Source organism: Teleopsis dalmanni, chromosome 1 (assembly GCF_002237135.1).
Source record: "Teleopsis dalmanni isolate 2A chromosome 1, ASM223713v2, whole genome shotgun sequence".
NCBI lineage: Eukaryota > Metazoa > Arthropoda > Insecta > Diptera > Diopsidae > Teleopsis > Teleopsis dalmanni.
In genome coordinates this window covers 135,091,111-135,116,904 of record NC_051846.1, presented here as the reverse complement: position 1 = coordinate 135,116,904, position 25,794 = coordinate 135,091,111, and the positions used below count along the sequence as shown (strand labels likewise).

General features: G+C 31.9%; 3 protein-coding genes across 3 annotated transcripts; 1 reads left to right on the top strand and 2 right to left on the bottom strand.

The window, feature by feature from the left end:
* Nucleotides 1–7,462: 7,462 nt before the first annotated feature.
* LOC119666245 (autophagy-related protein 9A-like) lies at nt 7,463–14,408 on the top strand. The gene is made up of 6 exons (XM_038075528.1): nt 7,463–7,665; nt 7,720–7,851; nt 12,911–13,064; nt 13,121–13,564; nt 13,640–13,929; nt 14,288–14,408. The coding sequence occupies exons 1-6, from the start codon at nt 7,517–7,519 to the stop codon at nt 14,406–14,408; spliced, it is 1,290 nt and encodes a 429-aa protein (XP_037931456.1). The 5' UTR covers nt 7,463–7,516.
* A 513-nt stretch (nt 14,409–14,921) lies between these two features.
* Nucleotides 14,922–16,508, bottom strand: LOC119666244. Its single transcript, XM_038075527.1, has one exon. The coding sequence runs from the start codon at nt 16,506–16,508 to the stop codon at nt 14,922–14,924; it is 1,587 nt and encodes a 528-aa protein (XP_037931455.1).
* An 84-nt stretch (nt 16,509–16,592) lies between these two features.
* LOC119666243 lies at nt 16,593–20,147 on the bottom strand. The gene has a single exon (XM_038075526.1). It carries the CDS (start codon nt 20,145–20,147, stop codon nt 16,593–16,595), a length of 3,555 nt encoding a protein of 1,184 aa, XP_037931454.1.
* Nucleotides 20,148–25,794: the final 5,647 nt, after the last annotated feature.

Genomic DNA, 25,794 nt, shown 5'->3' with positions numbered 1-25,794 from the left:
TTTATTTTATTTTATTTTATTTTATTTTATTTTATTTTATTTTATTTTATTTTATTTTATTTTATTTTATTTTATTACTAAATACCTTTTACTGTTTCTTACATCTATGAGTCTTAATTTGCTTAAATATTTCATTTTAATGAATGTACGGGTATTTTTAGCTGGATTATACACGCTCCTTCCTAATCTCCAACATACCCGAAAATATGCAATTCACAAAAATTTATTTTAGAATGTAGTCACGTATTTCGTCATTATTAAATTAATTAGTTTACGGTCGATAGACTTTTTCGCAGACAAAAGCAAAATTTATTGCTCACTCATTTCGAGGGCATTAGGTGGCTCAATATTAAAGTACATAAATTTCAGGACTTTGTTTCATGTACTCATGACGACATAGCGATATATTGATCACATTCTAAAATATACAGGCTAATAACATATACAGCTATGACGTCAGAGTCAAATATTGATTACATTCATAAATTATAAAAACCAAAAAATGTGTTTAAATACACAAAACTGAAAAATCGAAAATATAAAAATGTAAATAAAATTTATTAGATGAGATAATTTGAGACTCCTCCTCGGCTCAGCAACAGTTGAGCGTGAAGTATGTCCCTGTATTATGTGGTTTGTCTTATTTAAGATATTTTATTGTATTTGAAAGTTAAGCGGTAGTTTTAGATGGCCTGATTTTTTACAAACCCTTACATTTTTTTCTTTTCCTTATCGTTTTAGTAATTTTAAAATGATCAACGTTTAATATATACTTCTACAGAGATTATTCAATGACAATAAATGAATAATTCTATAAATGTTATCCTACGGAACCCTGAAAGGCTACTATGGCACCATGTAGCTATTGAAAAGGTAAATTCGGGTGATACCCGGTTACGCGAAAATAGTTGCAGGTAATGCAACTATGGTCTTATAAGCTCCGGTCCGATCACATCATTGTATGAGTTGTGGAATTAGTCGGTTCATATCTAAGTAATTGGTTAAGACAAGGGTAATTGATCAAAAGCAAAATACATCACCATTGGTGCTACACACCAGGTGATCGTCAGTCTACAGAATTGATTTGCCTTTGTAATTAAAAACAAAAACAAAGTTAAGACTACAAAGTATTCCTATTTTCAAAAACTAGTTTATTTAAGCTATCCCCGCGCTTATAATTAGTTTATTCGATCGATACATATTAAAGCCCAATGATGCGGTTATTATTAATCTTTTATTATGGGCTCTATCTGAATTTTTGTTGTTGCAGATGATATGCTGTATTATCTAACTCTTCAACACCACATTTTTGACTAAATTCTAGGATCTGTCAGATTTAATATTTCAGAACAAAAACTCTATTTCTTCCTTGTAATTGACATAGTGAATGCTAAACTTAGCTGAATGCGCCATGGTACCTCATAAATGAGAACATACACAAACACTGAAGAGTCGGAAATGTGCAAAAGTATATCAAAGACGGAGAGCTGAAATTGTTCGATTTTTGATAAATTTATTTATTAAATTTATCAATGAATTCAAGAGAACTCAACTAATTTAGAGTTGCATTCTCTCAAATCAATACTGGAAAAATTGACTAAAATCTTCTCAGGAAGATATGATAACCTTCTAAGTATACTTCTATAGAATCATCTGAATAATTTTTTTATTTAAATTCAACGGAGCTCTTATTACAGTGGATCATCAAAGTAGTTACAGACATTATGCATACAAGTGCTTCATACACTAACTCGCGTTTCTTCAAGCAAAGCAGAAGAAACTGAGCTAAATCAGATATTGTGAAAATTCTGTATCTTTAAAATTTGAATTTGCTTACTTTTAATGAGAAGCAAATTTCTCAGCCAAAATTTTTGTATAATATTATTTTAATGTATTGACTTTGACTCATTTGATGAATCAATATGATCTGCATATTTTCCTTATCAGATATTTGATGTGCTTCTGATACGCTTTAACATTTAAGTAGCTGTCAATAACGAACTGTTGACAATAATCCTACTGAAATGATTGTCTTTGAACTAAGTAAATTAAAGAATATTAAAATATTTTACGCAGAAAATAGATAGTAAGTTATATTTCTCTTAATAGTAATTAACAATAATTAACAACCTTTAAAATCATCCACATAAATGCCATGAGCATAAACTACGAAGCTGTTTCCCTGTTTCCATTGCACTATTAAATTTCAGTCAATAGGGTAATTTATATACTCCAGTTAAGCTCAAAGTAACTAAATAAATAACAATATCTATATATATTCAGTACAGACTAACCCATCAACCAGTTCATTTCTACTAAGCAGCTTTGCTTGCTTGCCACATTTTAGCTCATATTTTTATTGCAGTGATGCCAACGCAACCGTAATTTCTATTGTTCAGCGTTGACGTACAACTTCAATATTAGCAGTTACGCCTGTAATTTGCACCTACTGACATTTACTTCCTCCACCGCCATGCTCGGCCATTCTTAAGTGCCAACCATGGCGATAATGACGCGCATCACGGTTCCGTAAATTGTCAGTTTCGTTGCTGGCTACGCTTTACTTCATCCAATAACATCAAATTGACATTTTATGCGACAATTTTAAAATTGTGCGCTAACTAACGTTGAGTTGCCTTTCACCGAGCACTGCAACTGTGAGATAGATGGGCACGGCATCAAGCACCAGTAGCTGACCACCATCCACATTCATTCTGACGTTAGCTACTCTACTTTGTTAGATTGTTGTCAACTTTTGTATGCATGAAATGGCTTGAAACTTTATGTTCCGGAGTTGGACGGTAAATTTTAATTATGCCTTGTCGTACTCCACTTTCGTCACTCGGTCACCGAAGCTAACATTGCTTATTGAAGTTTCTTTGGTTTCATTTTTTTTCAGTTTTTTCAGTTTTTTTCAATAATTGGAAAGCTAGTTAGCAATTAACATAATTATAAAAAATATATGTATACTATTGCGAGCGTTCCGAATTCGGTGTAGTCGTTCGCAATCGCTGGATCCCGATAAACAATTAAACAGTGGACTTTAGTTGTATATAAGCGGATTTATTGCTCTAAATTCTAGGAATCGCGAATACACAATTTTCTCTAATAGTTAGAATATAATACAATTTATTTTCCAACTACGAGTATATGTCATGTACTTAAAAAACTGTTATAAGTTTATTTAGTTTCTAAATTCATAACAATACTATAAGTTTTTGTTCTCTTCGTTCTTACAAGAGACTCTCAAACCGATTTTTTCGCATCATTAAGATTTGGATTAGAACGATTTACTATGTGCTGTATAAATTACATTTTGTATTCTCCTATACTACCAATAAAAATAGCAAAAGATATCTGAATGCTTATCAAACCAAGTATGACATTTAAAAAACACTATAGTTCAGATTATTCAGATAATTAATATAATACAGTTATACAGTAGCTAAGCTCCAGCTACAAACAGCAGACTTTGATACAAAGAAACTTATATGAATGCAATATGTCTATACATTTACTGCATATATTGTTATACATTTCCTTGACTATGATTGACCGATAACGTAATGGACTCTACTATATAATAATTGATTATATTTAATTGTTTATTGTGTAATTAGGAAAGTTAGAAAAATTTCAACTTATCAAAATAAGTGATGCAGTATTACCATGCAATTTTGATCAAGAGACATTTATGTTAAATATATATTGAAAATCATCTTTCTGAAATTTTTAAGCACACATTTGAAATGCCTTTTAAATACGCTAATAAATTATAGAAATGTCACAGATTAGATACGAGAGGAAGATTATAAGCAATACAAATTCAAATTCTCTCAAAAACAATGGCACAAGGATATAATGTTAATATTGATTCTAATAATCCTAATAAGTGTTTATTTTTATATAGGCTAATTGGTCAAAACTTTTTTTATTTTATTGTTGTTAAAAATAAAAAACAAAAATTAAAAATTCACAATTTGATTTTTCAATAATTTTTATTTTTCTTCGATATTTCGACTTTAGTCTAAAGTCATCATCAGGAAACTAAAACATTATATTCAAATACTAAACCACTTATAATACATAATGGTAGACAAAAGGATAAATGTGTGTGTAAATATATATATATATATATTTATATATATGTAAATATATGTAAGGAAAAGTACAATGTTTTATTATATAATACCAATGTTTAATACTAAGTTATTAATCCTGTACTTGTTTATTGATGTATAATACTTTTATACATCTGGGCACAGTTGTCAACATCAGTTTTAAAATTGAGCCTTATGTCAGGTGGAATTTTTAGAATTGCAAGCATCTCCAAGAAGTATCTTTTGCGATGATTATTTTCTTGATGTAAAATTTTTATATTTTCTAAATCTGGCTCATGGTGTGTGGAAATACAATGTGAAGCAAGGGCTGTTTTGGCTTCCACACCGACTTTATTTTTTATGCTGTGTTTATGTCCAGCCATTCTTGTTTTTAATTTATTTTTTGTCGTTCCAACATATACTTGATCACAGACGTCATACCCATCACCTTTGCAACTAATTTGGTATACTACGTTCGATTTGTCCAAGTTATTTATTTTTGATTTTAAGTTGGAATAAAGTGCGTTTATTGTATTTCCAGATCTTAGTGTGATATTATAATTTGCTTTGTCATGAATGTTAGAAGTCAGTATTTGGTTAGAGAGTTTAGGAATATGTATAATGCTTTTGTATGTTCTGTTATCCTTATTTCTGGTGTCATTCTGAAAGATGTTTATATTTTTGATAATTTTTTCCACATTGGAAGAGGGGAAATCATTTTTCTTTAGAATTCTTCTAAATTCTTTCTGTAGATCATTATGGAACGTTGGATCGGTTAGATGTAGAGCTCTTTTTATCATATTTTTTGCTGTATTTTGCACTACATGGTATGGATGGTTTGAATAAAAATTGATGATCCTTCCTGATGCCGTTGGTTTTTGATACCATTTGGTAAAGATGTAATTATTGTGTCTTAACAATTTGATGTCAAGGTAAGGAAGGATATTATCTGTTTCTTCTTCCATAGTAAATTTAATATTTTTATGGAAGTTATTCAATATTCTTAAAGTTTCATCAATTTTATCTGTTTTTACTATCCCAAACAGATCGTCAACGTATTTCGTCATGATTCTGGGTTTGCAGACCATTTCTTCAAGACAGTTATCTAGTAACTCTTCCATAATAATATCTGCTATTATGGGTGAAATTGGTGATCCCATCGGCAACAAAACTGTTGCCATAACAAAAGCAGATTATAATTCAAAAATGAACAACATTTTAAATGATATAATGTCTTATAGAGTTTTAAGAAAAGACCCTACAACGTCATTACAAACTAAAAATAAAACTTTAGTAACTAAATTATATGATGACCACATTATTGATAAAAAGGAGAAAGAAAATTTAATAGCCACCACTACTTATCCTCCTAGAATTTATGGCTTACCAAAGGTCCATAAGGAGAATTTGCCACTTAGGCCCATTTGTTCTTGCATTAACTCACCAGCGTATAAATTATGCCAATACATGGCGTCCATCCTTAAAAATTTAACAAAAAACTCTATCTATAATGTAAAGGATGCAATAGAATTTAAAAATAAAATCAACAATTCCTATATATATGATGATGAGAAAATGATCTCTTTTGACGTTACTTCCTTATTTCCTAGCATTCCTCTTGACCTGGCTTTAAAAATTATAGAGAAAAAATGGAACGTAATAAAGACTTTTACAACAATTAAAAAAGCCTTATTTTTTGATATTTTAAACTTTTGTCTTAAAGACAATAACTATTTCAATTTTGAAAATAAATTATATACACAAAGAAAAGGGATGCCGATGGGATCACCAATTTCACCCATAATAGCAGATATTATTATGGAAGAGTTACTAGATAACTGTCTTGAAGAAATGGTCTGCAAACCCAGAATCATGACGAAATACGTTGACGATCTGTTTGGGATAGTAAAAACAGATAAAATTGATGAAACTTTAAGAATATTGAATAATTTCCATAAAAATATTAAATTTACTATGGAAGAAGAAACAGATAATATCCTTCCTTACCTTGACATCAAATTGTTAAGACACAATAATTACATCTTTACCAAATGGTATCAAAAACCAACGGCATCAGGAAGGATCATCAATTTTTATTCAAACCATCCATACCATGTAGTGCAAAATACAGCAAAAAATATGATAAAAAGAGCTCTACATCTAACCGATCCAACGTTCCATAATGATCTACAGAAAGAATTTAGAAGAATTCTAAAGAAAAATGATTTCCCCTCTTCCAATGTGAAAAAAATTATCAAAAATATAAACATCTTTCAGAATGACACCAGAAATAAGGATAACAGAACATACAAAAGCATTATACATATTCCTAAACTCTCTAACCAAATACTGACTTCTAACATTCATGACAAAGCAAATTATAATATCACACTAAGATCTGGAAATACAATAAACGCACTTTATTCCAACTTAAAATCAAAAATAAATAACTTGGACAAATCGAACGTAGTATACCAAATTAGTTGCAAAGGTGATGGGTATGACGTCTGTGATCAAGTATATGTTGGAACGACAAAAAATAAATTAAAAACAAGAATGGCTGGACATAAACACAGCATAAAAAATAAAGTCGTTGTGGAAGCCAAAACAGCCCTTGCTTCACATTGTATTTCCACACACCATGAGCCAGATTTAGAAAATATAAAAATTTTACATCAAGAAAATAATCATCGCAAAAGATACTTCTTGGAGATGCTTGCAATTCTAAAAATTCCACCTGACATAAGGCTCAATTTTAAAACTGATGTTGACAACTGTGCCCAGATGTATAAAAGTATTATACATCAATAAACAAGTACAGGATTAATAACTTAGTATTAAACATTGGTATTATATAATAAAACATTGTACTTTTCCTTACATATATTTACATATATATAAATATATATAAATATATATATATATATATTTACACACACATTTATCCTTTTGTCTACCATTATGTATTATAAGTGGTTTAGTATTTGAATATAATGTTTTAGTTTCCTGATGATGACTTTAGACTAAAGTCGAAATATCGAAGAAAAATAAAAATTATTGAAAAATCAAATTGTGAATTCTTAATTTTTGTTTTTTATTTTTAACAACAATAAAATAAAAAAAGTTTTGACCAATTAGCCTATATAAAAATAAACACTTATTAAAATTATTTGGTCACAAAATTATCAACATGTAATATTATTAATAAAAACAAATTTAATTTTGATATTTAATTTCCTTCGGGTTATTAAAGTTAATTTAAACAAATCAGTTAAATTATTATTATTTAATTTTATAATTTTATGATTTGGACAAATTTACTACTGTGTCTACCCAGCAAAGCATTGAACATAATTTTTCTAAACTAATGAATTTCAACAAAATAGGTACTGAGAAAGGAGCCTGGTACATTAGGAATGCGTACCTGGTCGAATTATGGTCGTTTGTATTTGAGACACTTTAACGAACTTGATCATGAGTTAGATGCTCGGCTTAATCGTGCATATGAGTATGCTAACAGATATTTATCTTCATTTTCTTCTCCGTTAATTGCTGTATTCGCTAAGTACTTATTTTTTTAATTTAATTTACAGTAATAATTCAAGATTTATTTTTTTAGAAATATATTGTTCTTAAGCGGCGGACTTCTTGTTTTAATACTGGCTCTAGGAATCTATGAAGAATTTGTATTTCAAGTAGAACATGTTCTTACATTAATTACAGTGCTTTCCGCCGTGGGAATAATTTGCAGGTAGTATTGAAAAACAAAATATATTAAATTATTTTTAACGTTTGTTTTTTTGTACTTTTTATTAAATTGGAACTCATTAATATATTATAAAATATAAGAATGGTATAATAATTATTAATGCCTAAATATGAACATTACTTTATTTATTCATTTTAACGTCATCTTCTACACATAACATCACATCACATCTACACATAAACTTTCATATATAACAAAACATTGTAACAAGTATTCTTTTAAGCTATGAATATTCAATGAAACAAATATAATTATTATTATTGTTTTGTATTATACTAGATAAGAATGAAAATATGGCAATTGTATAGAAAAAAAAGATAAAGCTATCTTAAGAAAACAAAACAGCAACAAAAATTTGTCTAAATTCTTATTTAAGTATATAATTTACAGAATGTCAAGAATGAATTCAAACATTGAAACAAAATTCACTTTTTAACTTATAATTGCAAAAACACTGCTTTTTGTTTAAATATAAAGATTTTTAAGAATCAATTTTCAATAATTATTATATTGAGAACATAAATATAAAAAAAAATTCAGTGGTTTGTTGTAAAATATGGTAAACAAAATCCACAACAAAAACAAATCCTACATCATTTTTAGACTGTTAAGTAACTGTTTACACAAATAATATAAATTTGTTTGATATAAACTTTAATGGAAATTTTGTCATATAATATTTTAAGTATTGATTATAGTCCTTTGTAGTATCTTTGGTATATTGCAGCCTTTTTAATGAAATTAACAAACTATTTCATGACATTACTGTTTGGTATCAAATTTCACTTTTGCATTATTTAAATTTTAAGTGGTCTCTGAGTTTTTCGTTGCTTTTGACCCACTTTTTTTTTACATATTATCCTCTTTATTTAAGAAAAGACTTAATTTCGAAGATTGGATTAGAATATATACATTTTTTCAGGAATTTCTAACATCCCACATCCTAACAATATTTGTTTTGTGCTTTGAGGTATTATGGGGATGAAATTTAAACCGGCTTTTGCTTTTGATAGCCCAAATATATTCGTATTTCTTGTCAAATGACACTCCAAACTTCTTTAATATTTTTGGGCATCCTTATATAAGCGGACTCCCCAGTCCTTTTGCTTGAAATGAAGCCTCAAATTGTAAAATATACTTTTTAAAATTTAACAGAAAACGTGATATTCCGTTTAATAACGATGTAAACACCTTAAACCACATTCTGGTAGGTCCATCATTGTAGCACAGCTTAATTTATGACTCATAGAAGATTATAACATTGTCTCAGTATTTAGCAAGCTGTAAAAGAAACATAGCAGTGGACAAGAAATATTTTACAACATTTTCTGCAAAATGCAATATATTTCTACTAAAAACACTTGATAAGTGTTTCTTACGTGTTATGGCTCGTCGCTCTGTTATATAAGAAACAATAACAATATATTTCCTTGAGTTCCATAGTATAGACCCTGATCAAAATTTCCGGTTTTTCTATATTTTCTTCACAATAACATATTCTATATATGCTGTGAAATTGGTCTTAACGATAATTTTATCCTTTGGCTCTAATTTACTCTCGTATTCAGCTAGATTTAAAATATTATAAATAGTCCTACATATTAGAATAATATTTCTGATAGCTTCGGCACACTTTTTTTTCAAATGGCGGCTATAATATCTGGACTGTTCCACCGCAAACGAAAACGATAACGTTTCGTCTTACATTTTAAAATATTGATATTTAAGTTAGTGGAGTGAAAAATTTAGAAAACAATAATTGATTAAGTATCAACATCTCAGACAAGAAGCAACGTAATTTAAACGTAGTTTAAATGGTGCAAAATAACATGGATACACAAATTGTGTAAGCAGTTACTTAACAGTCAAAAAATGATTTGAGATTTGTTTTTTTTTTAAGATTTTGTTTATGTTACAACAAACTACTGAAGTTTTTTTTATGTTTATGTTCTCAATACAGTAATTATTTGAAACTGATTTTCCAAAGATCTTTATATTTAAATAAAAAGCAAAAAAAAGTGAATTTTATATGTAAACTCATTCTTGACATAATGTAGTTATTATTCTAACAACTTTCATAAATAATACTGTGCATGTTTTATATCATATAGCAGAAAAAGTGTACGGACACTCATAAAATTTTTCTTAAATTTCCCATAACTTTTTCAATATTTTTTTTTTTTGCTCATATTGATTTTTTTTAACCAAAGAAACAACAGTAATGTTCTAATATAAAAAATTAACAGTTATTCTTTAAAATAAAATTACACGGACCACTTCTTAATATTTAATTTAACCGTTAATTTAAATTCGCTAGCAAGCATAAATGTTTAATTAAATGATATTTAATTATTAGTTGACTTAAAAATATTTTTTTACATAAACAGTAAATTTTTACAACGCAAAATAAAAGACGTGAATTTAGTGTTAGTAAGAGACAAATAACTATTAAATTTTGAAAAGATGACGTAAGCCAACGAAAAATTGCTAAAAATATTGGTCGTCAATATTCATTTGTGCAGAGAGTGATAAATAACTTCCAGGAGACGGGTAATTACGTTTCTAAGCCTCGCACTGGTCGCCCCTCAAGTTTGCCATATAGAGAAGGACGTGGCATAATCAATCAGGTGAAAATAAAACCAAGAGTAACAGCCTCCAAACTGGCTGAACATATTGCCGAAAAACAAAATATGTCCTGATACCGTGCGGAAAATTTTGAAAAAAAAGCATGTATTATACCCGTTTTGCAAAAAAGAAGGCATACATATTAAAGTGCTGCATCAAAACATTCGTTTTTGCGATCATTCGTTTTATTCTCAAATGTGTACCATATTTACAAATTATTTCTAAAGCGAATACGAATGAATGAGAGAAACGGTCCGATAGAATAGAAAGTGTGCCGCATTCGTTTCAATGGAATGAGGGTTGATTTGTTCTCTATAATCGTTTGTTTTGAATTTTAAAATCAAATAAACAAATATTTTAGAGTATTTCAATCACTTTTAGAATATTTCAAATAATTCTATTTTTGCAAAGAAATATTTTATATATTTTGTGTGCGTTTGGTTGCCTGCGCAAAAGTAAAGAAAGTTGGATGTGCGTAGAGATTTGCAATAATTGCAAGAACAAAGTACGTAAATTAGGTTTAATTTTCTATTATTTTCAATGCAAAAGTTGTTTAAACAGGTAGATCTGATGCAAAAGGTTAACTTAAAAAAACGGTTTGCGCAGAATTTCCTTCTTTGTCGATAGTTTTTTATGATGTAACAAAATAAATTGCTTCACATATTTACCTTTTCCTGGAAAATAATTTTATGCATGATATGGTAAAAATATCTATTTATGACAAGAGAGATTTTTAGAAATTTCTTAAGAATTCCTTCAGAATTCCTACTTTACAAAGTTTCTTGTAAATTATTTGCAACACCAGCAAGTAGTGCATCTTCGGAAAGGGTTTTTTCAGTTGCTCGGAACTTAATATCAGAAAAAAGAACATTGATTTCATCTAATCAAAGATCTATCAATCAAATCATGTTTTACACAACAATCTTGTAAAAGAGGAATTAAGTCAGACGATGCTCAACATTTAATTTGAATATTAAATTAAATTTGTGAAATGTAAAAACTGTAAAAAAAACTTATAATTTTTTTAAATAAATTTTTGTTCAAAATTTTTTTTATATTTAATTAATATATTAAGTCATATTATATATGTAATCAACAAATTACTATTATCAATCAACATTTTAAATAATATTTAATTAATAAAAAAACTTAAATAAATAAATTTGGGTCTTACTATTTAAAAACACATAATTTTTGTATGAACTGAAAATCAAATGCTTAGAGTACTCCCAACTACTTCAACTACTTTTAGAATGTTTAGAGTTAGAGTACTCTAAACAAACGAAACAAATATTTATTCCATTCCATTTTGTTTTTATGCCTATACATTCGTATTTGTTCGTTGAGAGTGAGAGTATGCTACCATTCTAAACACAATAGAATGCTTTGAAACTGAAATCAAATGCGCGCGTGCAATACTCTAATACATATCCAGATATAATATAATAAAAACAGCGATCGTACGGATTTGGCTGCTGAACCATGCTCAGGCAACTTCAAACACTATTAGAAGCACCACACCTTAATCCCATAGAACATCTGTTGGTTTATTTAGAAAATAAGATTCGCCAGCATACGATTTCCAGCAAGGATATGTTCAAAAATATCATCAAGGAAGAATGGTTAAAAATAAAGGCACAGGATACTGCAAAGCTGGTTGAATCCTTGCAAAGACGCTTAAAAGGGGTTATTAAACGCAGAGGTTCTCACACAGACTATTATATTTAAGATTTCTGTGAATTTTAATTGTTTTAGTGTAAATATTAAGAAGTATCCGTAGACTTTTTCTGCTTCAAAAATTGTTGCTTTTGCATATAATTGTGTATAATTTTATTTTAAAGAATAACTGTTAATTTCTTATATTAGAGCATTATTGTTGTTTCTTTGGTTAAAATAAATCAGAAAACAAAAATCAATTTGAGTAAAAATTGAAAAAGTTATGCAAAATTTAAGAAAAATTTTGTGGGTGTCCGTACATTTTTTCTGCTATGTGTACATATATAAGCATATTTTAAAATAAAACTCAGAAGATAATAATTAAATTTTGCTTTATGTTATATTTTTGAAAAATAATTAATATTATGTGCCTTTTATTTTTCCCCGCATAAATAACACATACGCTTTGCTTTTTATTTAAAAACGTAAAAAGAATTAGTTATAAAGACGTGATTAATTGCTATATTGCAACATTGTGTTTAACTATGCAGTTTTAATTTGGAAATTGTGAGACAAAACCAATGCAAATAATGCGAGTTGTAAAAGGGTTAACTTTATCATATACGACAATAACATATAAGTAATTATTTTTAGAAATAGTACTAATATTTCAATTACATACGTTTAGGTATCATTGTTGTAGAAAATTTTATATGTATTGTTAAGTAGATATTCATCACGAACATATTTTTATTTTCAGAAATTTAATACCAGATGAAAATCTTGTTTGGTGTCCAGAACAATTAATGACAGCAATTTTAGCACATATTCATTATTTACCATTTCATTGGAAAAATAATGCTCACACAATCAAAGTTAGAAAGGAATTTGAAACACTGTTTCAGTTGAAAGCGGTAAGTACATATAATTAAATAAAAAACTTTTTAAGTTAATATTATATAATTTACAGATTTATTTACTAAATGAGATATGTAGTCCTCTGATAACTCCTTTTATATTAATTTTTGTATTAAAACCAAAAGCTCTTGAAATTGTTAAATTTTTTAAGAGTTTTACTGTTTCTGTAAAAGGAGTGGGAAATGTTTGTTCGTTTGCACAGATGGATATTCGGAAACATGGTAATCCGGATTGGCAACCTTGTAATTTAGATGCTAATGCTGAAAATATAAATGAAATCATGCATCCTCTTTCAAATGGAAAAACTGAATTGTCGCTACTTCGATTCACTTTAACTAATCCAGAATGGCCATTGCCGAGTGCTGCCAAATATTTTGTCAAATCTATTCGTGCAAATGCATTACAAGAATTAATTAAAGCAAAAGAAACATGTACCAATAACAATTCAAATCCTATAACTCGAAGTTTATTATCTTTTGGAACAATTGCTAATGAGGTACAATATTTTATTAGTTATAGCTTTTATCTATTGCAGATAAAATGTACTAATTTACATTTTATGAATATATAGTATTCTTCAATCGCTAATTCTGTACTTGATGCTCATAATGTCCACGAAATTGGCTTGAGAAAATCAACAAACTCTACTATCTGCTCGAAAGCTCCGAAATACAGTTGTTACAAAAATAATGAAGAAATTCAAGAAAGTGATTTTGAGCAAATGCTGCAACAGAATCTAAGTGATTTAACGCAAGAGCGCATAGAAAATATTTCAATATCTGCCGTTCCCGGAATGAAGAAAATGCGAGTATATAAGACTGAAGGGCGCCTGGAGGGACCATCAGACACATTGTTAAATAGGTAAAATATTAAACAAAAAATAAAAAGGATATTTCTAAGTCAAAACAGTATAAAACAACATACGTAACACACACAATATCGATTAATTGCATTTCTCGAGCTGTAGTTTATAAGCTCGTTATAATAGAAACACGACTAGTCTTCTAAGAAATCAGAAAAGAGTAATAGAAATTCCAAAGTTTGAGAAACCAAAATTTCTTACAATTTTGGCTAGTTCGTTTAAAATAACATGCTTGTGACTTGTTTTGTAAATTTGAATACAAAAATTTAATTTATAAGCCAAACAATAAAACGTGGTTTTGAAGTTATTTAGTTTTAGTTCACTTCAGTGCATATAATTATAAATAAATATTTTCAGCATTCATGGAAAAAATTTGCACATCAATTCCGTTAACATAATGATTGCCGACATGTGCCTGAGTGCTCTTTATTTGCATGAGTTAAATAAAAGAAATGTAAGTACTTACTATTACAATTAATTAACTAAAATAATTCTCAATTACTACTTTTAATTAATTTTAAGTATAGTTTTTATGTGAGTTTTGTATAAGTAATAAACGAACGAATATATTTTTTCTTAGTACTATTAACAAAAATAAGGTTTTTTTGAAAATAAACATTTTCGGTATTAAATATTACATGGCATTAACGTTATATCCTCTTCAGCGCAAATGTGGTTTAAAGTTTTACAATTTTAATTCTTTCAATTGCGTCGTCAACGATATTGGTTTCTAACTTTTCTTTTTATGTATCACCAAAAACATAGTGTTGGGGCCTCAAGAGTTTTTGAAACCACTATCGACAACAAAACTAGGAAACAAAACGAAGTTTTTAAAGAAAGACCGACTCGTTTGAACTTTTACAAGAGACTAATTTTATTTTTAATTTCATAGTATTTTATAATAAAAAAGGGTTGCCAACTGCAACCAAAAAATAAGTAAACAAAATATTCCAAATTAATAATACATTTTAATAGAAAAATATAAAGCCAATCACGAACATTCTTCCCCCATTGGAACGGTCGCGTTCCAAGAGAGATCATTTAAAGGCAAGATACAGAGCTTCGTGACAGTGCGTCTAAAAACACCATGTTTTGTGCGCACTACCGCTACACGAATGACACCATCAGGACCAGATATGACTTCAATAACTCTACCGAGCGGCCAGCGAAATGGCGGGAGATTGTCATCCTTTAAAAGAACTATTGCACCAAGTGATATATTTGGAGTCGGCCTTCGCCATTTTGATCGCTCTTGTAGCTGTGTAAGATATTCGATACTCCAGCGTTTCCAAAAAATTTGTTGAATATATGAAATGCGCTGCCAGCGATCAAGCCGGTTAACATTCAAGACCGTAGTGTCAGGCTCAATGATTGATGTTAACGGGGCACCGATTAGAAAGTGAGCAGGTGTGAGAACATCAAGATCTTCAGGACATTCTGAAAGCGGGCAGAGTGGACGAGAGTTGATAATAGCAGCAATTTGGCAAACCAAAGTGCGTAGTTCATCGAAGTCTAAAACTGCTAAGCCAACCGCTCGACAAAAGTGATATTTGGCTGTTTTTACGGCAGCTTCCCAGAGGCCACCGAAATGTGGCGATCCAGGAGGTATGAATTTCCATTCGATGCTGTCACTGAGACATTGATGGTGAAGCAGCTCATGATGTTTTTGAGTAAAGAAAAGTCTCCTGAGCTCAGCAAGCTGATTTTTGGCACCGCAAAAATTTGTAGCATTATCTGACCAAATGATTTTTGGTTTGCCACGAGTTGAAATAAATCGCTGTAATGCGGCTAGAAATGCTGATGTTGTTAAATCCTTGACCAATTCAAGATGGACAGCTTTGGTCGCGAAACAAATGAATAAACAAACATAGCATTTGATTGGAGACTTATTGCGAACTTCGGACTTGTAATAAAAAGGACCACAAAAGTCTGTGCCAGTAATGATGAAAGCACGATTAGCATGAACACGATCTTTTGGTAATTGTCCCATGATATGCCTTGCAGTTATTGGTTTCGCTCGGAAACATATAATACATTGGTTGATGACCTTGGATACTAGCTTTCTACCTCCTATTGGCCAATATTGAAGACGCATTGAAGCAAGCAATGATTGTGGACCTGCATGCAGCATTTTGCGATGAAAATGATTTATGATTGAAACAGTGAGTGGATGATGCTTAGGTAGTATAATTGGATGTTGTGCATTAAAGTCTAGGTTAGAGTTTTTTAGTCGTCCACCAACACGAAGTAGACCAAGATCATCTAAAAATGGAGTTAAGGAGAATAAGTTACTTGAGCAACTAATTGATTTTTTGCATTCCAAATTATGATATTCATTCCATAAATTCGCCTTTTGCACTGTTCGAATTAATATGAATGTACCTTGCTGTATGTTATTAGCTGTTAAAATAGTAGATCGCTCCTTGCTGATGAATTTGTGGACATACCCAAATATACGTTGTATTTTGTAAAAATTGTTGATAAATTTCCAATTAATCGAAATGTCATTTGTTTTTACAGTTGAAATAAGAACTGCCTTGCGTTTTTCAGGCAAATCATACAGCAGGGGATAAGTCATAGGCCAATTGTTTCGATCTCCAAGCAAGAATGGAGGTCCTCCACATTGCCAAAGTGATGAAGTTAAAAGTTCGTCTGGAGTCGCTCACTTAGATAGGATGTCTGCGGGATTTAAATCAGTGGGAACATGATGCCATGTCATCCCTTTAGTCAAATGTTGAATTTTGCTCACTCGATTGGCCACGAATACATTGAAGGTAGACGGTTCAGATCGGATCCAGGATAACACTATAGATGAGTCAGACCAACAGTGAATTTCAGCGTTAAATATATTGAGACTTGAAATTTGGTGAATTAGTTGAGCTAATAAAGCTGCGGCACATAATTCTAATTTTGGTACTGTCAATGTTTTTAATGGTGCTACTCGAGACTTTGAACAAAGCAAATTGGCAGACTCAGAACTTCCGTGCTTCGAAACAACATAGATGCAAACGCCATATGCGTTCAAACTAGCATCACAAAAGGCATGTAATTCGAGTGATGCATGAGAGATTGAAACACAACGAGGAAATTCTAGTCTTTGAATTATATGGAGACGATTGTAGAGGTCAGTCCATGCAGTGTGGAGTTGGTTCGGAAGGCTCTCGTCCCAGTCGAGTGTGTGTTTCCATAAACACTGTAAAAATATTTTTGCCTTTGATATCAAGGGACCAACAAGACCAAGCGGGTCATAAAGTCGGGCAATAACAGAAAGCACAGAGCGCTTTGTAGTACGCCTTGAGTCTTGATGTGGTGCAAAGGTAAATAAAAATTTATCATTGGTTGGATCCCACAGCAGACCAAGAGTTTTTGTGAATTCGCTGCCGTCATCGAAATTAAGCAATGGCTCTCTATCGTCTTCTGGAATATCATCAAGTGCAGATAATTGATTTGAACACCATTTCCTTAGTTTGAAATTCCCTTTATTGAGCAATGCAGTGGTTTGTCTCACAATGTCTTGAACATCATCAATGCAATTGCCACCGGAGATTAAGTCATCAACATAAAAATCTCGAAGAGTAATTTTGGAACCAATAGGAAAGTTTAATGATTCATCAACTGCTAATTGCTGCATAGCACGGACTGCCAGGAATGCTGCTGGCTTTGTGCCATAAGTCACCGTATCAAGCTTAAATACTTTCAATGGTTCTTGCATGTCATTTCTCCAAAGTATACACTGTAAAAAGTTATCCGGGCGTGTGACTCGAACACCACGATACATTTTGCAAATATCCGCAGTTACTGCAATAGGAAAAGATCGAAAACGAATGAGTAAGTCAATGAGATTTGGTTGAATTGTAGGACCCGACATTAATATATCATTTAAAGAGTATCCCGTGGAAGTGGCTGCTGACCCATCAAATACAACACGTAGTTTTGTGGATGAACTTGATTCTTTGATGACGCAATGATGTGGCAAAAAATACTTGGGACTAGTTAATTCTTCATCAGTTAATGGTGACATGTGATTAAGCTGCAGATACTCTTTTATAAATGCACTATATTGTGTCTTTAGATCAGTGTTTCGTTGTAGTTTGCGTTCCAGATTATAAAAACGACGTGCAGCTTGTTGATATGAGTCACCAAGTAGCTGAATATCTAATTTCAATGGTAAGCGAACTGAGTACTCACCAGTTACCAATCGAGAAAAGTGTGCTTGGAAATGGGCTTGACAATCTAAATGCTCTTTCGTAATTTTGATTACAGGATCAAAACAACTTTCTAGCTCCCAAAATTTTCTTACTTGTAGATCCAAGGAGTGATACCGATCATCCGGAGTTGATGACTTTTTAAATGTGGCTAGTGACGATGATATTGAAGAATGCTGGTTACCTCCAGAAACTACCCAACCAAAAAGCGTTTTTTGTAATACTGGTAATTGAGGCGCTAAACGGATTTGACCTATATATAGTAGATCGAAAAAGAGAGCTGCACCAATAAGAATATCAATACGTTGTGATTTATAGAATGCTGGATCAGCTAGTTGAAGATTTTTTGGAATATTCCAATCAGTTGTATTAACGTTTGTGCTGGGATGTTGATTAGTAATTTTAGAAGTAATCACTGCGGTGATGCTACTGGTGTAATTGCCAAAACGTGATTTTATGGATAACTCAGTAGTGCTGTTATCGACAAAATCTCTATCTGTAATACCTGATATTACTGTGGCACATTTTGTTGTTTTAAGTTGAAGTGTGTTGGCAAGTGATTTTGTAATAAAGTGTAATTGCGATGCTGAATCCAGAAGAGCACGACATGGTATATAAGAGCCAGCACGATTTCTTATTAAGATGATTGCAGTTGCAAGAAGCACACATTCACTTGAAGGATATTTTTGGGTTTGTTGCGAGGCGTTTGTTGAAACTAAGTAAGCCTGCACTTTAGATTTAGTATTTGACGTCGGATTAACTAATGGTACATCATTAGATGAAGAAAAGGTACTGTCATTAATACGATCATTTAAATGCAAGAGCGTGTGGTGAGGTCTTGAGCAAATACAACAAAACGAAGACTTGCATTGTTTTAATTGATGTCCCTTTTTTAGACAATTTAAACAAAGGCTAAGTTTTCTGGCTTCAGTTAGACGAAGTTTTGGAGAAAGATTTGTAAATTGACAACAGGAGTAAATGAAATGATCATCACTTTCACAAAATGTACATCCCTTTGAGTTTGTTGCTATGAACACTTTTCTGGCAATTGGATGGAGATTGATTTGCTTAGTTTTGTTATGTGCTGAAAATTTCGTGGCGTAATCAACATGCTCCAAAGTTTTACATCTTTTATCAAGAAAATCTGCCATTTGATCCCACGTAGGTATTGCATCAATTGAAGCCTTTTCTTCCCATTTTGCTTGAGATGCAGGATCTAGCCTTTGCGAAACAAGATGTACCATGAGACCATCAGCAATTTGTTCCTTGCTGCCCAGCGTGCTCAATGCATGTAGGTGTGAATTCATTTTATCACTAAGGCGTCGCAGATCAACAACGGCGTTTGGTTCAACACGTCGCAACCCAAATATTTCCTTTATGTGTGCCTGAAAGATTAATCTTTTGTTATCAAATTTTTTAGATAATAATAAAAGTGACTTAGCATAGTTAGCGTCACTGACTTCAAGTGACTTTATTGCATCTAGCGCTGAGCCCTTCAAACAAGATCTTAAGTGCTGAAGTTTTTCGAGATTGCTGAGTTCAATGCTTTCATCAACAATTGTTCCAAACATTGAAATGAAATGCGGCCAGTCCTTGATGTCACCACTGAAGGTCGGGAGTTGAAGTTCTGGCAGCCTTGAACGCGAGTATTTAACATTAATAGAAGGAGCCTCATCGTTCGATAGAAATCTACTAGTTGAATTTCTGATATTCGTTTGACGATGGGACAGCTCTATTATGATCGCGGATTTAATGTCAATATACTTCTGTTCAAAGTTATCTCGCACCTCACTTTCCAGTTCATGGAAGTCTTCTTGTTCGAGACTAGATTGAGCTGCGTCAAACTTAGTGTTGAGTTGTTGAAGAGAGTCGATGTAGAGTTGTAGTTGCACTTCATGGCAATTACTTAAAAATTCAGCAGACAACTTTTTCTCCAAATCCTTTAGTTGTGTTACTAGACGTGAACATTTTAATTTTAAAAATGTTGATGCCTCTATCTTATCTCCTTCCATCATTAATGTTCGTTAACAGATGCAAGTAATTGAGATCAACTACAAAAAATATAGATGATTCGCAGTCGAACCGTTTGAATGATTCGCACAACTGTTGTTTTTTTTGTTTTGTAAAAAATTGATGATGGTTGATGCGGCGCTGCCGACGCAAATGAAGTACCGCAAACCAACTGTTCAAATAAACCCGCACAAAAATTCGCAACCGAATCACGCGAGTTTTTTTTTTTTTTTTGCAAAATGATGTAACCGAAACAAGTAAAAAATTGTTTGATGCGGCGCTGCCGACGCAGCTATAATGTCGCAAACCAAAACTGTAATGTTCAAATAAACGCACACAAAAATTCGCAACCGAATCGTGCAATTTTCAATACAACAAATGTTTTGAAAATATAAAAGAAAAGCACTAAAGTTTTGCACAAGTTTTTCCCTTTTTTTTTTTTATAAAATGATGCAACCGAAACAAGTAAAAAATTGGTTGATGCGGCGATGCCGACGCATATGAAGTACCGCAAACCAACTGTTCAAATAAACCCGCATAAAAATTCGCAACCGAATTGCGTGAGTTTTTTCTTTTCTTTTTTGCAAAATGATGAAACCGAAACAAGTAAAAAATTGGTTGATGCGGCGCTGCCGACGTAGCTGTAATGCCGCAAACCAAAACTGTAATGTTCAAATAAACGCACACAAAAATTCGCAACCGAATCGTGCAATTTTCAATACAATAAATGTTTTGAAAATAAAAGAAAAACACTAAAGTGATCAACGTGATCACGTCGGGGTCACCAAAATGTTGGGGCCTCAAGAGTTTTTGAAACCACTATCGACAACAAAACTAGGAAACAAAACGAAGTTTTTAAAGAAAGACCGACTCGTTTGAACTTTTACAAGAGACTAATTTTATTTTTAATTTCATAGTATTTTATAATAAAAAAGGGTTGCCAACTGCAACCAAAAAATAAGTAAACAAAATATTCCAAATTAATAATACATTTTAATAGAAAAATATAAAGCCAATCACGAACACATAGTATATAAAAACATGTAATTTGCTTTTGTTAAAAAAATCATGAATTCTGAAAAGGTACACGCAATGGGGTAAACATGTCTGTTGAAACGTATAAAGAATCGAACTTATTATTTTATGTATGATCAATGCTATTTTGTTAAAACCATGTTATGCAGAGTGTCGCGGGCACGGCATGAGTACAATTGTTGTTGTTTTTAATGCAAATTTTAAATTGGAGAATGAGGGAAAAAACAATACGGCCGTTCAAACTCCGGCATGAGAGCCGGCATATTTGTGCCCTGGCACTAAGGCAAAACAGTGTTGTTTAGTAATAAATTTCAAAATTTGCGCATTTTAAGAGCAATTTATACAATTCTAATACGTTTTGGAGGAAAAATTGCAGCAAACAACACAACCTTTTTTTTTATAAATCGCTAATAATATAATTATTACACTTTTCGATTTTAAAGAAACGACTAAGTACTGTTAACAATTTTTATAAGATAATACGAGGGCGATTTGATAAGTTAGTGACTTTGAATTTCCCCCGCAGGTACTCCAAATGCAATAATGCTACCATCAGCTGTTATCTACCAGTGGGTAACTTTTAAATTTTGAGCAAGCTACGTTGTTCAGTTGGGGTTTGATAGCCGTTCTAAGCAGACAAGCTCGTGAATTTTTATGAAAATGGAAAAAAGTAAGTTTCGTGTGCTGATTAAGCATTACGATCCCAAATCCACAAATTGGGATACGAATGCTACTCTATTCAGCATATTCTCCAGGTTTATCCCCCTGCGATTATTTTCTGTTTCCAAACCTAAAGAAATGGCTGGGCGGTAAGAGATTTGAGTCGAATGAAGAAGTCATTACCGAAACAAACGCGTATTTTGAGAGCTTTGAGAATACCTATTATTTGGAGGGAATAAGAAAATTAGAAAAACGCTGGACTAACATTATTACAGCCTCTATGAGTTATTTTTGGTAGTTATTTTTGATGGCAAATTTAATATAGGCACAACCTTATTACAGCCTCTATGAGTTTTTTCTTGCTAGTTATTTTTGGTGGCAAATTGAATATAGTCACTTAACATAACTCTGCATAACATGCATTTTCGGCATAGCCCGAAAGAGGGAATAGCTCGAATTTTGCCGTGCCCAAGACACTCTACATAACACGGCCCTTAGTGAAGTTATTAATCAAGACAATAGCGAACATATTGTGTTTTGCTTGGACATACCCATATAGAAATACCTTTAATATCAGAGCCAATGCACACATAGCTTCTAGTGCGTGCGTAAGTAAGTTTTTTGGTACACTTTTTCTATTCTTCATTATCGCACAATTACTGAATATCTTTGTATGCGTAGGTAGGTAAGACAACATTTTGAACCCAGCGTACACATTTTTAATCGCGGAAGCATCGTTCGCAATGCTTTTGCGTGCTTTGTTTTTCGCGGAAGCGTATTTAATTCAAACGCAGACGATGCTTCTGCGATTTTTTTGTATGGAAGAGTTGTCCATTGTCCGCGAATCGCTTACACGCGCAACTATTCACTCTCTAAAATCATCGCGAAAGGCGCGCAAATGAACGTTATGCGCGATCATTCTAAATAGTGAGCATTCCTCTCAAATTAATAAGAGCTTTTAGTATTGCAACTTGTACATTTAAATTTTATTTTTTATATTGTTTATAATTAATTTTTATTGTAAATAAAAAGAAAGCACTAATATAAAAAAGTAAATAATATAAATATTAATAAATTATTACAAAACACTTATTGTATTGTAAAAAGTAAAGTAACAATATAAAAAAAGCAAATAATATAAATAATTAATAAATTATTACAAAACATTCTCTTGAGATTTCAGTTTCCGCTTCTTAATTCGGTCTTTGGCATGCACAAAATGTTATTGAAGCACCGAGTTTATTTTAACATCATTCACATGTGGAAATTAAAGAAGACCGATGTCTGCAGAATGGGAAGTTATATATCAGAGCAATTTAATAATTAAAATATTTACCAGTTGATATATTATATATAAGTTTTTTTTTTTTTTTTTTTTATTTTAATATAATACTGCAACTAGTTTATTACAATGAAACTAACAAGCAATTTTAGTTTATCAAATATAAAATTGAATTTAAAGTAAAGATGCTTAAGCTAATTACCAACTAGATCGTTGGGTAGAGTTCTTTTTAATCTTCTATCTGATTGCATAGGATAAGAGAGACACATAGCCTCTGCATTTACGTGATGCCTAAGTCTGTAGGCATGAGAATTTGCAAACTTAGTGATGACGTCCGCTACATATTCAATGTCGAGGTCCCGATGCAGATCAGAGTTACGTATATACCAAGGCGCTTTAACAATACACCTCAATACCTTATTTTGAAAACGTTGAATAACCATACGGTTAGTTTTATTTGTGCAGCCCCAAATCTGTATGCCATAACTCCAAACGGGTCTAAGGATCTGTTTATATAATAAAAGTTTGTTTTCTAGTGAGAGTTGAGATTTCTTTCCCATAAGCCAATACAGTTTCTTCCATTTAATATCAAGCTCTTCTCTTTTTATTTTGACATGTTCTTTCCAACGCAATTTCACATCTAGTGTCATGCCAAGATATTTAGCAGTATTTTTGCATGGGATTACACAACCATTCAAATAAACAGGCTTATTTTGAATTTTCCGATTTGTGAAGTTAATGTGAACAGATTTAGTACTATTAAGTTTTATTCGCCATTTCTTACACCATTTACTGACTTCAGAAATCGTAGCCTGAAGTGTGTTAGTTGAATCATCAACGTCTGAACCAATACTCAGAAGAGCTGTGTCATCTGCAAAGGTAGCAGTACAAACATCCAGCGCAGAAGGGAGATCGGCTATGAATATTAAATAGAGAGTTGGGCCAAGAATACTACCTTGCGGCACCCCAGCTTTGATTGTTTTCAGCTCAGATGTAATGTCATTTTGTTTGATTCGGAAGAATCTGTCAGTCAAATAGGATTCCAAGAGATCGCAATATTGTTTAGGGAGCGTGCTTCGCAGCTTTAACATAAGACCATTGTGCCATACTTTGTCAAATGCTTTGGCTACATCAAGAAAAACAGCAGAGCAAACTTTATTTCCTTCCAAGGCTTGTTCAATTACATTGGTAATTCGGTGAATTTGATCGATTGTAGAATGTTTATTTCTAAATCCGAATTGATGGTCTGGGATCAATTTTCTGTCCTCAATAAGTTTGTTAAGACGTTTAACAATAATTTTTTCGAGCAGTTTTGATAATACTGGTAGAAGCGAAATTGGTCTATACGATGAGACCTCAGGCGCTGGCTTCCCGGGTTTGAGAATCATTATAACATCGGCTACTTTCCAAAGACTCGGAATGTACTTTAATAGAATGCACGAATTGAATAAATTAGTAAGCCTTAGAACTATGTTATTAGGAACCTTTTTTAATACCTCGGCGGTGATGAGGTCAAAACCTGGCGATTTTTTATTTTTCAGCTTTTGAATTTCCTGTTCTAGCTCTATTGGAGTAACAGGACGGATCTGAACCTCAGGTTCTAAAATCAAACGATTGTCTGTTTCGTCATAAGTTTCGTCATCTTGACCGCAGTTAGGCGTAAATGATTCCTCAAGATATTCAGCAAAAACATTTGCCTTGTCTAAGTCACTTCGGGCCCATTTACTGTTGTTAGCTCGTATAGCTGGGATGTGGCTGATGGGTCTTTTTAATTTATTTGTACATTTCCAAAGAGAGTAATCTGACGTTTTTTTATCTGAAAGCTGAGAAAGGTAATTATTAAACGAGCTATTTTTGAAAAGCTTAATTCTCCGTCGTAGCTTTTGTGTTATACGGTTTAGTGCCGCTTTATCTGTTGGAGATCGTGATTGCTGCCATTTACGACGCAGAAAACGTTTCGTCCGAAGAGTTGATACGATTTCATTAGGAAAGTTGATAGCGTGATTATGTCGTTGAATGGATGGGGTGCAACTCCATGCTGCACGTTGTATTGTCTGCGTGATTTTGAGGGTTTCTAGTTCAATTTCATCGACAGTTTCAAGTACACTGTGAAGATAATTTTCGGCCTCGAGTATGTCTTTAAAATAACTCCAGTCAGTATATTTGTTAGTTAGGTAGGGTGACGGAAGTTTTTTGGTCATTTGTTGTCCCAAAACTAGAATAACCGGAGAATGATCTGAATTGAGGTCGTACATAGTATTCACTTGGGCATATGTGGGTGCAATTTTACGTGTAATGAAGAAATCAATAAGATCAGGAATCTTGGACGAATCAGTGGGCCAGTATGTTGGCGTTCCACTAGTTAAAAAGTCACAATGCATACTGTTCGCTGCTTTCAGAAGTTCTCTTCCTTTGGTTGTTGTGAGGCGTGAACCCCAATGTGTGTTTTTTGCGTTAAAGTCTCCTCCGATGATGAATTTTTCGCCTAAGTGTTTAAAGAGTATTTCATATTGTGAGGACTTGACAGAGTGTCTTGGTGGACTGTACAATGCAGCAACATTCAAGACTTGGTACTGGAATTCCACATTAACTGCTACCATTTGGAATTCATCAGATGACAGCTTGCAGTATTCATAATGTTTAATATTCGTTTTGATTATGACAGCACTGCC